We start from the raw sequence: 15,764 nt of genomic DNA, 5'->3' as shown, positions 1-15,764 counted from the left end.
GGGAGATACAACAAATTCAATTTTAGGAAGTTGGAATAAAATTCCTCTAGTGGGAATTTCCAATATGCAGTTAGAAAAATGTGTCCATTGCTTAGGAAAAATGTCTGAGCTGGAGATGATAATCACTGAATCATCATAGGGATACTGTGTGGTGTGTGCCAAGAAGAACTCTGAGGTAGAACCAACATTTGTGAGTGAAGGAAAAGACGAAGAGGAGCCCATGCAAGAACCTGAGCAGTAACAAGGAAATTGGGAGAGTTGGGAGTCACAGACACCAAAAGAAGAGGTTCTAAGATGGAGGAGTAATCAACAATGAGCAATTTCTCCAGGTATCATAAACTATAAGGCCTCCACATTGTCCTTGAACTGGAGACTAAAAGAATATTGATAACCTTGGAAAGAACTGTTTCATTTGAGTAGAATAGTTGTGGAGCAGTGGAGTGAAGGAGTGTGAGTATGAAGGAGAGAAAGGCAAGGGTGGGAGAATGAGTGGGATGTGGGATTCAGAAATGATATATTTTTACTAATATTTTTTTCCACACATAAGAGTCTTGAGTCTATACAAATGCTGAAGAAAAGATCTAGTACATGGGGACTGGTAAAGACACAGGAAAAGTGAGGATAACTGATACAGCTACCCTTGCCAAGGTAAGAGAAGATGGGATCCAGAGAGGGATGAACATACCAGAGAAAGCAAAGCCATTCTGCTAAGTCTGGTGAGAGCAGAGTTTGAAGAATTGTGGACAATGACTGAAGAGCCTGCAATATGACTGGGTCACAAAACAGAAATAAATGGAGTAAGGAAAAGAAGTAAAGGACAAATGAAGGCACACATTCAGAAGCCTATTGGAGATTGGAGAACATAGATTCTCAGAATGGTACCAATCTGCATGCTTATCATACTTTCTTCAGCAGAGCTCAGGAGGCCAGGTTTACGTGTGAGAAACAAAGACAGCTAGATTGATCTAGGGTTGGTGGGTTACCATTTAAATATATTGGAAAATAATGGGACAAGAGAATGATAAAATTGAAAAGAAAGCCTTCTAATTTCTATGTTCTGGAGCTGGCTTGGAAAGGAAGGAGAGAAAGGAATGGTCTAATGGATGGGAACAACTTGAGAGGGAAAGAAACTAGGAATTTCAAAGAAGAAAATATTTGTAGTTTGAGTGAAAAGGTTACACACCTCTGGGAAAATAGGTGTTTGTTATTGGATAATGGGATAATTGAAATTAACACATTAGACATGGAGCATTTCTAGGTGATCTCAAAGCCCAGAATATTGATATGAGAACAAATGTTTTAATAGTATAGATTTCCTTATAGATGAGAAGGTAAAGGATCTCAGAGGCTGAGGAGTCGAATGGATTGTATACATGAATACTGAAACTATCCAGGCTATTTCCAGAACCTGGGGTAGAGAAAAGGGGGGAAATACAAATGCTGAAGTCTTTGGTGAGTCAGGAACAGGGGTGGGATGTCAGTAAAGATGAGTAAAACAGAGAAAAAAACTTCCTTTAGTCAAAGAGCATGAATCTCATAGGATCAGTGAATTTTAAAGGAGGGTAGAATTTGAATGATCTGGAATGGGGTAGGGCTGAAAAGGAGAGATGAGGAGATGCTGATCTTATAACCTTTGATTTTTTAGATACATGGAATATGAACAAATCATTTGCATCCATTTAAAATGACCGAAGAAGAAATTGCTATTTTCAGGTGAGAGTTTGTTTTGTTTACATCAAGAGAAAATAGGAAACATAAAATAAGAGTATGAGGACTTCTCTCACCATTTTCCACTGAAATATATGTTCCATGAAAACAGGGCCTTTACATATTTTGTTCACCATTAAATCCTCAATGCTTAGAAAGTATTGAGTGTCTACCTATTGGACACCCAACAATATTCCCAATGTATGAACCATTCCAAATAGAAGAGATTTATCTGTTTTCTAAGTAAATTTCACTATTGTCATGGGTTGTATCAATTTTTTAACTTGATGTTGACTGGATGCTGTATCTTCTCTGTGTATTTGAGGGAAGTTTCAGAATGTTATTAATCACAGCATCAAATACACAGTCCTACATAGAATAGTTTATCCAAAACAATTCTGCTACATATTGGATGATAAAATGAAAAATTTGAAGAAGCTATAGGAACATCCTACCTCAATAAAATTGTTTACGAAGTTCAGCATATTAATTACATCTGAATTGCTCATCAGTATTTGTTGTTATTTACTCTAAAATATTAATTTACTGATTCTCAGTGTTTTTTTTTTCCCAATTAATTTCAAACCAATTCAACAATAGTTTATTAAATGCCATTTGGAGCCTACTCTCATGGTAGGTACTGTAGAAATTATGAAAATAAGTAACGATATAATAACTATACTCAATGAATTCTTATTCTGAACCAAGATTTACCCCTTTAAAATAAGTTAGTACTACAAGACAGAATATATTCAAGTGACAAATAAGTAGAAAGTGATATGGAAGATTGTGTAAATAAAAGGAAAATGTGCAAACTGAGGTGGGTCATCAAATGTATATCAAGATGTCAGTGGCAGATAGTGTGAGAGGTGTGGAGAAAACCATATGTGATGTTGTCTAGAAGGAAATGAGTAAGTTGATTAATCTGTTTAAATCTCCAGTGAAGACTAGGGAGATAATTATTAATAGATAAGTGCTGTCAGATTCTTGAAATGTCCTTCCTTTATACCAATTTTATCAGTATATATTAAAATTGGAGAAATACTGCAAAAATTCTGCTAATATCCAAATTATAGAGAATTTAAAAAATAAAAAGTCTCCCTCAATGATGAGAAAAAGAAAATGCCAGAATCCCATTACTTAGAGCTAACCATTGTTAATACTTTGGTGTATATCCCTATATATCCATACGTATATACATACATATGTATACACACATATATTTTACTAAAATAGACTCATGTACTACATGCTATTAATATGCTCATTTTTAGTGTCTTTCCACATTATTAAATATTCTTCTACAGCATCATATATATAACGGTCATGTGATATTCCATTTAGAATTGTATGTTTGGGATTTTTTTGTTTTCTATTTTTGCTGGTATACACTGATCAGTGAATTTTGTGTGCACTGATGAAGAATTTCCATAATTATTTCTCAGGTTTGGACTTGGAGAAAGAAGTAGATTTTTCTTTTTACACATCTTCCAATGAACTTTCTGGGAGCTATGAATTTAACCACTATCTTAGCAACAGCTTTAGAGACTCCCTGAGGTTAGTGGGTTTAAGATACAGATACAGGAATACGAAAGACTTTTGTTTCCCCCCTTTACATTCTCCAAAGGAAGCCAGTGACTAAAGAGTGCAAACTTTTTTATTTCACTCATATAAACTATACAAATAGCAAACTGAATCTATGCTGTTAACAGTCAGGAGAGTGGTCAACCTAGTCAGGAGGTAAGAGACTTAAAAGCACAAAATGGGGCTGCTAGGGTGCTGATAATGTGTTTCTTGATTTGTGTGCTAGTTCCATGAGTGTTCAGTTGTAAAAATTCATCAAATGGTCCATTTATGGCATGTTCACTTTCCTACATGAAGTTATAATTCAATTAGAAAGTTTAAAAATGCATGAGAACGAATGACAGTTCTAAAAATATTCAAAGTAGCTAGCCTCTCTCAATGAAATATTCCATCTCCTTTTTTTTAGGAATTAACTTCACTACTTTTCTAACTGGATATTACTCCCACTATCCCTTCAAATTTCCTTCAAATGCAGTGCTTTATTACCATGTAAGAGCATGATCTTGCTTAGGTTGTCAGATCACAGCTAATATGAGCATGGATCTTAAAATATTATTTATTTTATTTCTTCACATATGGTGTATTACAGAATCATCTTAAATGAAGAATGACAGTTTGGTTGTATTTTTACAATTACCCAGAACCAATATTTAAATATTCTGTACAAGTTGTTTTACTTCATCTGACCCTTTGTTACTAAGTAAACATGGCTCTTTAGAGGAGCTCTTCAACTCTGTACTAATTAACCCAAGGTTCTGGTATCTAACTAAACTTTGAGCAACTATTTTGGAGTGATTTGTCATAGGGTTAGTGGCTGAGTAACTTGGCCTCTGAAAGCTCTATCTATAACTTCTTTTCATTGCTTAGGCTTTTTTTTTTTCTTTTATCCTTAAGGTTTCTTAGGCTTTGCATAATTTAATGCTATATATCTGTGACATACAAAGGGCACAAGGTAAGACTTAGTTTGTAATAGACAGGCTCAGTGACTCATGGATGAGATCACTGCCTTACCTGAAAATGCTTGCAGGCTTTGCCTTATTAATACTTGGCCTTACAGACTAGAACACATTCAAGTTAACAGGATTTCCCTTAGTGACATTACTTCACACAAAAGGAATGATTTGATGCACTGCATTGTGGCATTCAATAATGCAAAATTAAAGAATATATCTAGATTAAAGTGAAGCTTTCTTTTGTTACAAAAGGACCTATTGTAAACCATCACTGTGAACAAACATAATTTAGCTCAAATTTGTAGAGCATTGATAAGCTTCCTTAGAATGCTTGGTTAGAAGTACCTAACCTTTAAATGCCTTTTATGGTGCCATAAGCAATACAGATTCTTTCATAATAAATTTCTCATCATAAGACCTAAGTGTTTAGAAAGTTCAAGAAGAGCATTTCTATTTTGTTGTTTATACATGGTTCTTTTTGACCTTCACAAGTAAAACAATAGGGCAGAAGTTTCAGCACTATAAGTTGGTTAAAAATACAAAAACTTATTGCCTATCTGATTTTACCAGAAATCATCCTCTTATCCTCTTTCCGTCCTCTTCCTGTCTCCTAACTTCCCTTCTTCCCTCTTTCCTCTTCTCTTCAATTTCCCTCCCTCCCTCTCCCCCAGCCCCCCACCCTCACTATCACTCACTCACTCACTCACTTTTTATATTGCTATTATCCATGTCTTACTGCCTGTGCTGTTTCAGATCTGTTATATACTCCAGAAAAGACTATGTTCTTTTAATCCAATCTTGTGGGGTAAGACCTATTGTTGGGTGGGAACTTTTGATTAGGTTGTTTCCATGGAGATGTGACCCAGCCCATTTGAGATGGGTCTGAATCCTTTAAAGGAATCCTTTAAGAGAACTCACAGAGAGAGAGAGTTTAGAAAGAAAATACTCTGGGAGAAGCAAGAAGGACCCACAGAAACTGACAGAGCCATTTTGAAACCAGGGCTCAGGAGAGAAGGATCAGCAGACGTCACCATATGCCTTCCCACGTGACAGAGGAACCCTGGATGCCAGCAGCCTTTCCTCAGAGAAGGTATCTTTCTCTTGATGCTTCAATTTGGACATTTTCATGGCCTTAGAACTATAAATTCGTAACCTAATAAAACCCCATTGAAAAAGCCAACCCCTTTCTTGTATATTGCATTGCAGGAGCTTTAGCAAACTGAAACACTGCCTCAGTCTTAGTGTTAGAAGCTTAGATCCTGATGGAACAGTAGTGAGAAGATACTACCTGTGGTGCTAGGGATCAGCCACTCTTCTTCAATCAAAAGGCTATATTATAGATTGATGAAACATACTTAAAACATACTCAAAAACATACACATGTAATAATGTCAGATAACTGTTTTCTACTATAGACTACCTATTGACCTTTACCCCTTTGGAGTTCTAATAGTTACAATCAGCAATGGCTTATGTTGTGTTAACTAAGTACCATTTATGTAACAATAAAGTACTTTTATGAGGCAATTATAGTCTCTCCTGACCAGGTAGCCCAACCCACACAATTCTTCTGGTCAAGTTTGTGGTATACGTCTCCTGATTACCACCTCTTTGCTATGCTTACTTCTAAAATCTTGGTAGGCTTCTCTGAACCACTTCACAAACTTCTTAAAGATTGCCAGTTTCTGGTAGGGTGCTCATTTAAAATGAGAATGATCTGGTTGGCTACAGTTTGGATAGTCATCATCAATCAGGATGCTATCTGGCCTGAACTTTGTAACAATCCCAGTGTGTTGTACAGTCCCACAAAGTGCTTCTTTTTCCACCTATTTATGAACATGCTGTATACACATATCTTAAGTGGCCCACAGTAGCACTGCTAGTGATATCAATATAGGTCCTTCAATTTTTCAATAATATTTTTAATCATAAGCTTTAAAACACAATTGTTTTTACCTCGATATTCTTAAAAATCTGTCATGGGATAGAAATAAGAGATTAATGGAGATCTTGCAAAAAAAGATAAATGGCACCATCAGAATACCACAAAACTGGGGGAAAAATTAATTGAACCTATACTTTTGATAAATATTTATTTTTTGCAGAAGAAAAATGCATACTAGTTTAAGCTGTCATTATACTAAACTACATCCTATTTTTCTTATTATTAGTAATACATAATGTGGTAGTTTATATTCAAAAATAAAACTAGAATGTATATACCTCATGTATTTATCCAGAAATACACCAAGGTTACTATGGTTACGAAAAATCCATTACCTTTGAATACAGAATGAAAAAGTTTGAGTTAAAGTGTGTGCTATTTATTATAGCAAACATCAACAGCCTTCGGGAGGTTCTCTAACTGGATTCATTTTTCAGTGTCAGAACTGACCCACCATACTACTAGCTTATGGCCTATGCAAGGCAAAAATTTGAACTGTATGCATTTTTAAATATATTTTGTACTAACTCAAGGTGCAGCAATGCCTTTGACTTTTAACGCTTCATATTTAAGAGAAAGACGAAAAAAATTCAAGCCACCTAGATGCTAAGTGGCCTCTGAATTGAAATGCATTTACTTTTACCAGTACACACTATGGCAGCAAGATCCATTTACTAAGCATAAGGAAGAAGGTTGGTTCTATATGTGAACTTAAAAGGAAACTGCAAATAAATGGAGTAAGAGTGAGAAAAAAATGTTGACACCTTGAATATTTAGGAGGGGACAATAAGCCATGTTATTAAGAAAGTTTTTGATAGTGTAGAAGGCAAAGAATTTTAAATAGTTCAGGTGACTGTAAACAGAAGGAACAGGCTATGAAACATAGCTTTTGAAGAAGTTTCAAAACTATTCCTTGCCTAAATTAAATTTTGTTCACCAAGTGTATGAACAAATATCTCAAAAAATAAAACAAATGTCTAATAATCAGACAGAAAACTATACAGTATAACTAATAGCCAAAAATATGCAAATAAAAACAAGATCACAATTTTCACTTGTAAAATTATCAAAAATTTAAGAATATAACATTCACTGCTGATGAACCTTTCTGGAAGATAATACAATGATTTACATTAAACATTCTGTAGAAGTTCACTGTCTTTGATTTAGCTGCTCCCTTTTTAGGAATCCAGAATTTATGTTCAAATGGTATTTGTCATATCATTGCTTAAAACAGATAAATTAGAAACTATTTAACTGTTAAAATGGTTAACTGCATTAAAATACATCCATAAAATGGAATACTATATTAATAAAAGTATTTCAAAATATATTTTTAAAATGTTTAATGATTTGGGGTTGTATCAATAATACAATCATGGAGTATTCAAGGATTCAAAATTATACAGAGGTTATAGCTCAAATATCTAAAAATGAATAAAATACTAGAAGGCACTGTATCAAATTCTGAGCTTCTACTGGATGGTAGGATCATGGGGTATTAGATGCCGGCAGGTTTTAAATTATATTCAATAAGCACATATTTTATAATTTAAAATATTTTCAGTTATTTCCTTAATCTATTAGACTACATCTTCCATTTCTCAGTCCTCTTATGAAGAGATATTTTAGCACTGTAGAAAGCCATTTTAGTGGACCTAAATTCTTACTATTACTGAAACTCCAGCCCTCTTGGATAGAAGTTCCACCCACAAACCACACTGCATATAAAGGATATTAGGTCACAAACATGCCAATAGAAAGACAAGCAATGAATCCTGTGGTGGTCGGAAGCTGTATGTACCCCAGAAAACATGATCTTAAATCTAATCCTTTCCCGTGGTGGGTGTAAGCTGACTGTAAGTAGGACCTTTTGATGAGGCTACTTCAGTTCAGGTGTGACCCACCTCATTCAGGATGGGTCTTAATCCTCTCACTGGAGTCCTTTATAAACAGAGAGAAGACAGAGAGATGGACAGAAAGCCACAGAAGCAAGAAGTGAAAAGCAAGGAAACCCAGAAGAGAAGGGAAAGACCAGTAGGTGCTGCCGTGTGGCAGAGGAGCCAAGGATTGCCAACAGCAGGTCTTCAGGAAGAAAGCATTGCCTTGATGATGACTTGATTTGGAAATTTTCCCAGCCTCAGTCTGTAAGCTAATAAATTCCCATTGTCTAAGCCAATGCATTTCATGGAATCTGCTTTAAGCAGCCTGGGAAACTATAACAAGTACCAATAGTGTCACAGATGCATACTATGAAGAAACATGGCATGGACTCAGAGTCCCCAGAGAGGCCAAAATCCCTCTCAGTGATTAAAGCATTTCCTCATTCTGCCTTCTCCATCAGACTTCAGACAAACTACCCTTTCCCAAACTGTGAGTCCCAGTGGACAGCTAATCTTTGAAGATAAAAATGGCAGGCATTTAGCATATATCACAAGTATAAAATCTTAGAGCTAAAAGAGATCTTAAAGGTCAGTTTTTTCAATCTTTCATGCAATTTGAGACTCTCTGAAAGAGAGGACATTAGACTGGTATCAAAGTCTACCACTCACAGGCTGCGTGACCTTGAGGAAGTTACATAACCTTTCCATGCCTCAGTTCCCTCATTTTACAAATTATCTACTTCATAGATAGTGAGGGTGATAGTGAGGGTGATCTTAATGATATGGGAATGATCAGGTGTGACTATGGTTCATTAATTTTCTTTTGGTATGGCAGGAGTATATTGAAAAGAATGAAGTTATTTCAGGATATTTGTTTTTACCACTGCTTTGCTTGTTTTGTTTGGAAATGTTTTCTTTTATTTGATAAATAAAGTTTTTTTTTTAAAGACTTCATAGAAAAAGGATTACAGAATTCTACCCAACCATGTTGAAATATGAAAGCACTAGTTCTTGTCATTTTAAGGTTCTCAGACTAGACAGAAGACAACAACTATAGACCCTGAAAATGCAATTGAATGAATGTCAAAGCACTGTCCACAAATGCCCCATCACTGCAAGTGCATGTGTCCCCAAGAAGCCGTGGGTGCCAAGAGAGACTGGATAGTGTCTGGCTAGTTCACTATTTTAACCTTAGCACCTGGCATTAATGTGAATGAGTGAATACATAAATAAATAATCCTGTCTCTGACTCTAGCTTGTTGTGACCTTTCATGCCTTCATATCTCTAGGCTTCAGTTTTTTCATTAACCAATATTGGATTAATAATGTCTAACCAGATAGTCAAATAGAGTTTACAAGGTACTATAATATAAACACTCTAAGTACTATACAAATATAAACACTGTACAGATACCGGAAAACATACATAATGTAGGCCTCTTGTATTTAGGAAGTTGCTTGACAATTACTTAATTTTACTTTAGTGTCTAGTTACACTCTATTATATGATCTGGACATAGATACAGTGTATCTTCTCAACTGGTCCAAAATTCAGACTATACTGAATCATGCTTCTGAGTCTTCAGATCGTTCCACCTTGTGAGGTTTTTAAAGTAGTTAACTCATAATGAGAGTGGAATTTGTTTGAAATAACATCATTGGCTCAATCAGGAACTGTGAGAGTAACTAGGGACCACACTGGATCCCAGCTTCAAACCTGTGATCATTTGGAAAGGTAGAGATGCTCTGCTCCCGGTGATGGGTGCAATTGCAAGGCCAACTCTGGACCTGGGCAAAGGTATTTTAGTGAAAGGATTTGTATAAGGAATGGTGGAGATACAGTAGAGAAAAATCCATAAAATAGTCATAGGGAACGGGGACAGGGAGGCAACAGGAGATCCTTGCCATTTTTTCACCTTTTAGTTTCAGCATACGTCTAATGTGGTCTAATGTAACCACAAAGATCATGGAACTGGAGTGGTTTAAAAGGAGACAGAAATAAATAACCCAATTTCAGAAACCAAGTTTTCAGATTCAGATATTCCAATAACTGCAGAAGTCTTACCTGTGACTGTGTACTTCTCTTCGTTGCCTGAATAGATTAGCATCCCATCCATGTATAAAGAGTACTGGGTTATTACACCGTTTGCTTTTTTGGGTGGATCCCAGAAGAGTAACAAAGAACTGGGAAGGGATTTGGCTACTGGTGGCTGGACCTCTTGTGGGGCTGTGGAAAAAAAGATTTATAGAGTCTAATTTTAGTTTACTTTTCTAATTCAGACTTTTCAGACCAAACCAATAAATCATGGAATTACCTGAAATCCCATGCATGGCAATGTTCCTGATTCGTGGGCAGCTTATCAGTAATTGTTTAGGAACAGTGCTAAATAGCTGCCCTGAATTTATGAGAATTTGCATCTGTGATGGATGGGGAATACTTACAATAGTTCAGTTGACTGATGTTTGTGCTACTTCACCAAAATTATTGTTAACCCATAATCTCTACATGGCGCTGTACCTATTAAAGCAAATTAAGCAGATTGAGTCCCTACCCTCGAGGAGTTTTTGATCTAATGTGATCAACACTGGAGAGAATGGTTCATAACAGATATAAAACACCTGCTTGTAACTAGAGCAACAGCCAGAAAATACAGAATCAATTAAATTAATTAATAATAAAAACTGCATTGTATATAAGTTTAAAAAGAAAATAAAAAGGTCTGGTCATTTTCTGTAGTGATCAATGAATTAGAGTCAGAGGAACTAATGGGTTTTTTTTTTTTTTTAAGAATTGACCCTGAAATCAGTTGCCCTTCAGTAAATTAGGAAGAACTTCATGAAAAAGCCAGAAGTTTGGGAATTCCTTAAATAATGAAAAGGAAATAGTGAACCAGATGAGTAGGGATCCCTGTGGGGCACAGCTGTGAAGTAGGTATCAGAGCACTAGGCAAAACTTGGGCAGAGGATACAGTAGATGTCAGGAAAATAATGAGACCCCCAAGAAGATATGGCCCATTTAGAGGCTGGTGGAAGACCCCTTAAAGGGGATGGTGGTCCTGGACCCAGCAGAAGCAAAGGCACATTAAGAGACAGTGCTATTGTCAGCAGAGCAGGCAGGGAGAAGGCTGAAGATAGAGAGCTGATGGCACAGTCCAGTGAGGGGACTTTGCTTAGGTCAGATCTGAAGCACAGAGAATAGAGTCCCAAGAAGGATTTTAGAAAATCCTTTACCCTGTCAGTTTCCTCATAAGGACCTATGTCTTTCTTTCTTCTATAACCTTCTGTGTATGTGCACATGCTAAAGGATTTAAGAGAGAAGGGGAGAAGAGGAGGGGGGTAGAATTGAGGGGAATGGAAAAATACTAGAAAAGAGAGAAACAGTGATTAGAGGACTCTTTTTCTAAAGACCAAGCTTTTAAATCTCCTATATAACTTTGAAACTAGACAGCTTAAGAAAATGTGTAATTCCTCTCATCCAGGAGAGAGAGATATTAAGTAACAATGCTTCAAATGTTTTGAGAGCTGTTATTTCTTGAAGTGATGCGTTCTGATGCTTGAGCAAAGCTTTCACTTTAGAGTGCTAAAATATTTTCTCTTTCTCACTGCCTTCATACCGTATGCTTTCTGAAACATTAATTTATACCAACAGTTTGAAAGTTCTGAGTACAACAAAAGTGACACTTAAGTCAGAAGGAACTGAGCAGTTATTAATAAATACCTCAATTGGCATTTGGAGGTTCCATCATACTGAAATAATTGTTGCCTGTGCTGGTGTTTAGCAGTTAAAAGAGACCATGGAAATCAACTGTTTGATTCTCAATTTCATACTGTGCCATACAATCAATTCTTTTTAGTCAGACTGTCTCTAGATTTACTTCTGAGCCATAGTAAAATGAGGAAGCTTTCATTAATCTTTCAGATGCTTCATATTAATGACAAGGCTCTTGCATGAACAATGTAACAGCAATTAAAAAGCCCATTAATCTGCATTACAGCTATTAAAGATGCATGTCATTAAAGGGTATGGAGTTTGATTCATTTTCGCACCCCCCCAAAAAATGGAGCAATTATGGCCTGGCAATGCACTTTGTCATCAAATTAGGTTGGGGTTTTCTAGCAAATGGCCTTGCAGCATTTAGCTCTTCTCCTATTTTATTATTCATGACTGAAATGTGGAAGTCAAGACCTTTGAAATTACTTTACCTTCTTGTGGAGTAGAGATGTTGAATGCATGTGAGCTCTCAGTACAGCCAGCCAAAGTGCAAGCAGTTAGGGTTACTGCATAGTTTTTGAAGGGTAGCAACCCTGTCAATATGCCTATAATAAAAGAGAAAAAAAGTTTACATGTTTACGGTAAGCAGCTATAAAGAACATTGCTGTGTGTGTGTGTGAAAGGCAGAGAAACAGAGATGGTCGGAGAGAGCAAAATTGAAAACATGCACCTCTTTAATTCATTTTCTTGCCTGTATGCTGATTTCAGGATGGGGTGAGCAGTGAGGAAAAAAATATGAGAATAACTTATTAAGACAGTTATAAAACAGCATTTCCCCGAATGTGTTCTTCAGAACATAGTGCCCTGAGATGTTTCTCTGGTAAAAATGAGGTGTCCATGGACATACAGTTGGTGAAGCAGAACACAATGTATCTCCTTTTTACAGAGTTATGATGCACATTAGCCCATTTCAGGATTGCTGACCTCCTGCAGAACCAAAGCTGTTCAATTTTCTTTAGCCCAGAATTTTTCAGCCTTATTTGACTAGGGAGCCCTTTTAATGTGGCATCTCTTAACACACGTTAGGAAATGCTATTCCAAAGAGTAGCTTCATTATGTTAGCCGTAGGATACACATATACAAACTATTTGTTTAAGTTGAGACTAACAAATATGCAAATTAACAGAGTTGAACAATTAGCAAATGAGATAATTATGCTTTTGTACTTCTACTTGAAAAATTATTAGTTTATTTAATTAAGACACCTGTCTTGAACAGAAGTGTTGCACATGGAAGTGTTGAATTAACCTGTCTCAGTGGTGGATATATGAGATTTATTCAGCAACTAAATGTTCCTGTAGAAATGAAATCACATTTTCTTACCAGTTTTCATAATCAAGGCAGAGGCTCTTTATTTAGATTATCCTGTGAATTAAAGAAATAACAAAACTCCAATGTGTGTGCATTTGCTTACCACTGTTTTTCACTGTGGAAGTTTTTCAGAGCTGTCTTTTATCCTTAGCACAGAAATATCACTCTTTTAAAAAGATGCTCCCACTCAAGGTATTCATTTATTGGTTAAATCTTTAATAGCCTAGAGAATATATTATTGTTTCAAGGTTCTCTATTGGTGTTATGGGTTGAATTGTGACACCCAAAAGGATGTGTTGAGATCCTAACCCTGGATACTTGTGAATGTGACCTTATTTGCAAATGGGGTCATTGTGGATGTAATTAGTTAAGATGAGGTCATACTGGAGTAGGATGGACCGTTAATCCAATATGCCTGGTGCCCTAACAAGAAGAGAAGAGACACAGAGACAGAGACACACAGGGGAGACGAAAGCAGACTGGAGTTACTACGAAGCTAGAAGTCATGCAACACCAAGGATTGCCGGCCACACCAGAAGAGTGGAGGTGGCAGGAATGGGTTCTTCCCTAAAGTCTTCAGAGAGAGCACAGCTCTCCTGACACCTTGATTTCAGACTTTGAGCCTCTAGAACTGTGAATAAATAAATTTCTGATATCTTAAGCCACCCAGTTTGTGGTACTTTGTTACAGAAGCCCAAGGAAACTAAGACAATTGGTGACAGCTTGAATCATGCAAACATATATTTTAACACACATGTTTTCCCAACTCCCTCCCCAAAAGAAAATGAATTAAAAAAGTAAAAGAGAAAAGAGCCAGGAAGCCAGCAAAGACCATAAGACATGGTTTACTTTGGCACCTCTACTCCCCCTGGATTCCTAGTGCTGCCAGTGACTTTTCAATGCGGCAGCTCCCCCGGACCCCCTGGGCCCCCAGGCCCTCTCTGCCATGCTTCTACATGAAAATTCCCATCCCCTTGGCACCACTGTCTTAGCTCATGGCCAAAGAAGACAGCAAGCCAATGGACTCATTGGCATACATGTGTGACCATCTAGTGCCAAATTCAGCTCTCTCTAATTTTGAACACCCCTCATGTCATAACCTTCTGCTTTTCCTTTATTCCTGCCACTTGAGTCTCCCAGACCAAGATCCACATTACGAGTTCATCTTATTTTAAGACATTATTTCTCCTTCTAGCAAACGTCTTGAAAGAAGGCTCACACCACCACACCCTTTCCCATTTGTTTCAAGGAGCAAGTTAGTGCAGTGATAAAGAGCACAGATTTTTGAGCCATTTGGCCTAGGCTCAGATGCTAATTCTGCTACTGACTTGTTCTATGGACTTGGACAAGTCCCTTAGACTTCTGTGCCTTGGTTTTCTCATCTGTAAACAGGTAACCATAGTGCCTATCTTGAAAGAAAGGCCTCACAGGCCTCATCTTCCAGATGAGGACAACATAGTACTGACTCAAGAGGGTATTATCAAGATAAATGAGCAGGGATGGAGACTGCTCAGCAGTCTCCAGCACAGTGCTGTTGAAGTTCTAGCTATGTTGTTATCCAAACCTAGCTTCTCAGTCCACTAGCCTACTAAATGGTTTCTATCTTTTAAAGTTGACTACTGATCCCTTAAATACTAAGTCAAATAATACTCCTTCAGCCCTTATTCTCCTGCACTTAAATATTGGAATTTGACATTCCGGCTTTTTTTTTAGGCCTTTGAATTTTCCTGAGTTCTCTTCCTCACCTACTGAAAGCTCCTTTCCATCTTCCTCTCAGAGGTCATTTAAATTGCTTTTGTGTCACAGGGTTGTGTCCTTAGGCACTTTCTTTTTCTAAACACTCGCGTTTGGTAAGTTCATCAAGCTTCATCTCAGTGATCACATCTATATCTACAGACTCCACCTCTCTCCCCAGTTCTAGATCTGTATTTCCACTTGCACACCATGCATCTCCAACAGGTATGGACTCAACATACCTCAATGCAGACTCGATATCCTAAACTAATTGTTAAGCTTCATTTTCCCATTTCCACCATGATCCTAAATTCCAGGCTCAAAACTCAGGTGTCATCATAAATATCTATCCTTAGAGAACCTTTAGCATTTGTGTGGTCTTTCCTATCAGCAAGCTGGAATGTATTGCAAGAATCTAAATAAGATCCTTGCATGTCTGAATGTATAACACCATAGTAACAAGAAATGAATTCATCTGCAGAGAACTTTTAATCCTTCAACAATCAAGAGAAACATGATGAGATACGAGCTAAGTTTCCTTTGTTTATTCACTTAACCTGTGTGGCATCTGTGAAAATCAGTGCCTCTCAGAGATGGACATAACTTATCTATAGCACAAGAATATTATGTCCAAAAAGACACAGAGGTTGTATACAGGCTGGTGCTCCGAAATGTTTAGCTTTATACTTTCAGGTAATAGAATCATTAAGAAACAATAAAAAAGCAGTTCTATCATTTTGAGCTTTTGTAGACTGGCCTTAAATATACCTTATTTTGAGACATCACCTCTTTTCAAATTATAACTAATGTTCCATGTTGGAATTGTGACTGTTAAGTTAACTTATCAGGAAAGTCATTCATGCAGACTTGAACGA

The 15,764-nt window shown here is 36.8% G+C and overlaps 1 protein-coding gene across 1 annotated transcript in view; it reads right to left on the bottom strand.

Annotated features, from left to right (window-relative positions):
- Positions 1-15,764, bottom strand: part of USH2A (usherin) — an 891,077-nt gene that overhangs the window by 403,512 nt on the left and 471,801 nt on the right. The window contains 2 exon segments of the mRNA XM_037823757.1: positions 10,138-10,299; positions 12,276-12,389. Of these exon segments, the coding sequence (XP_037679685.1) occupies positions 10,138-10,299; positions 12,276-12,389 (276 nt within the window).

This window comes from Choloepus didactylus, chromosome 2 (assembly GCF_015220235.1).
Source record: "Choloepus didactylus isolate mChoDid1 chromosome 2, mChoDid1.pri, whole genome shotgun sequence".
NCBI lineage: Eukaryota > Metazoa > Chordata > Mammalia > Pilosa > Megalonychidae > Choloepus > Choloepus didactylus.
The sequence above is the reverse complement of the archived record's forward strand: the minus strand, read 5'-3'. Positions and strand labels throughout refer to the sequence as shown.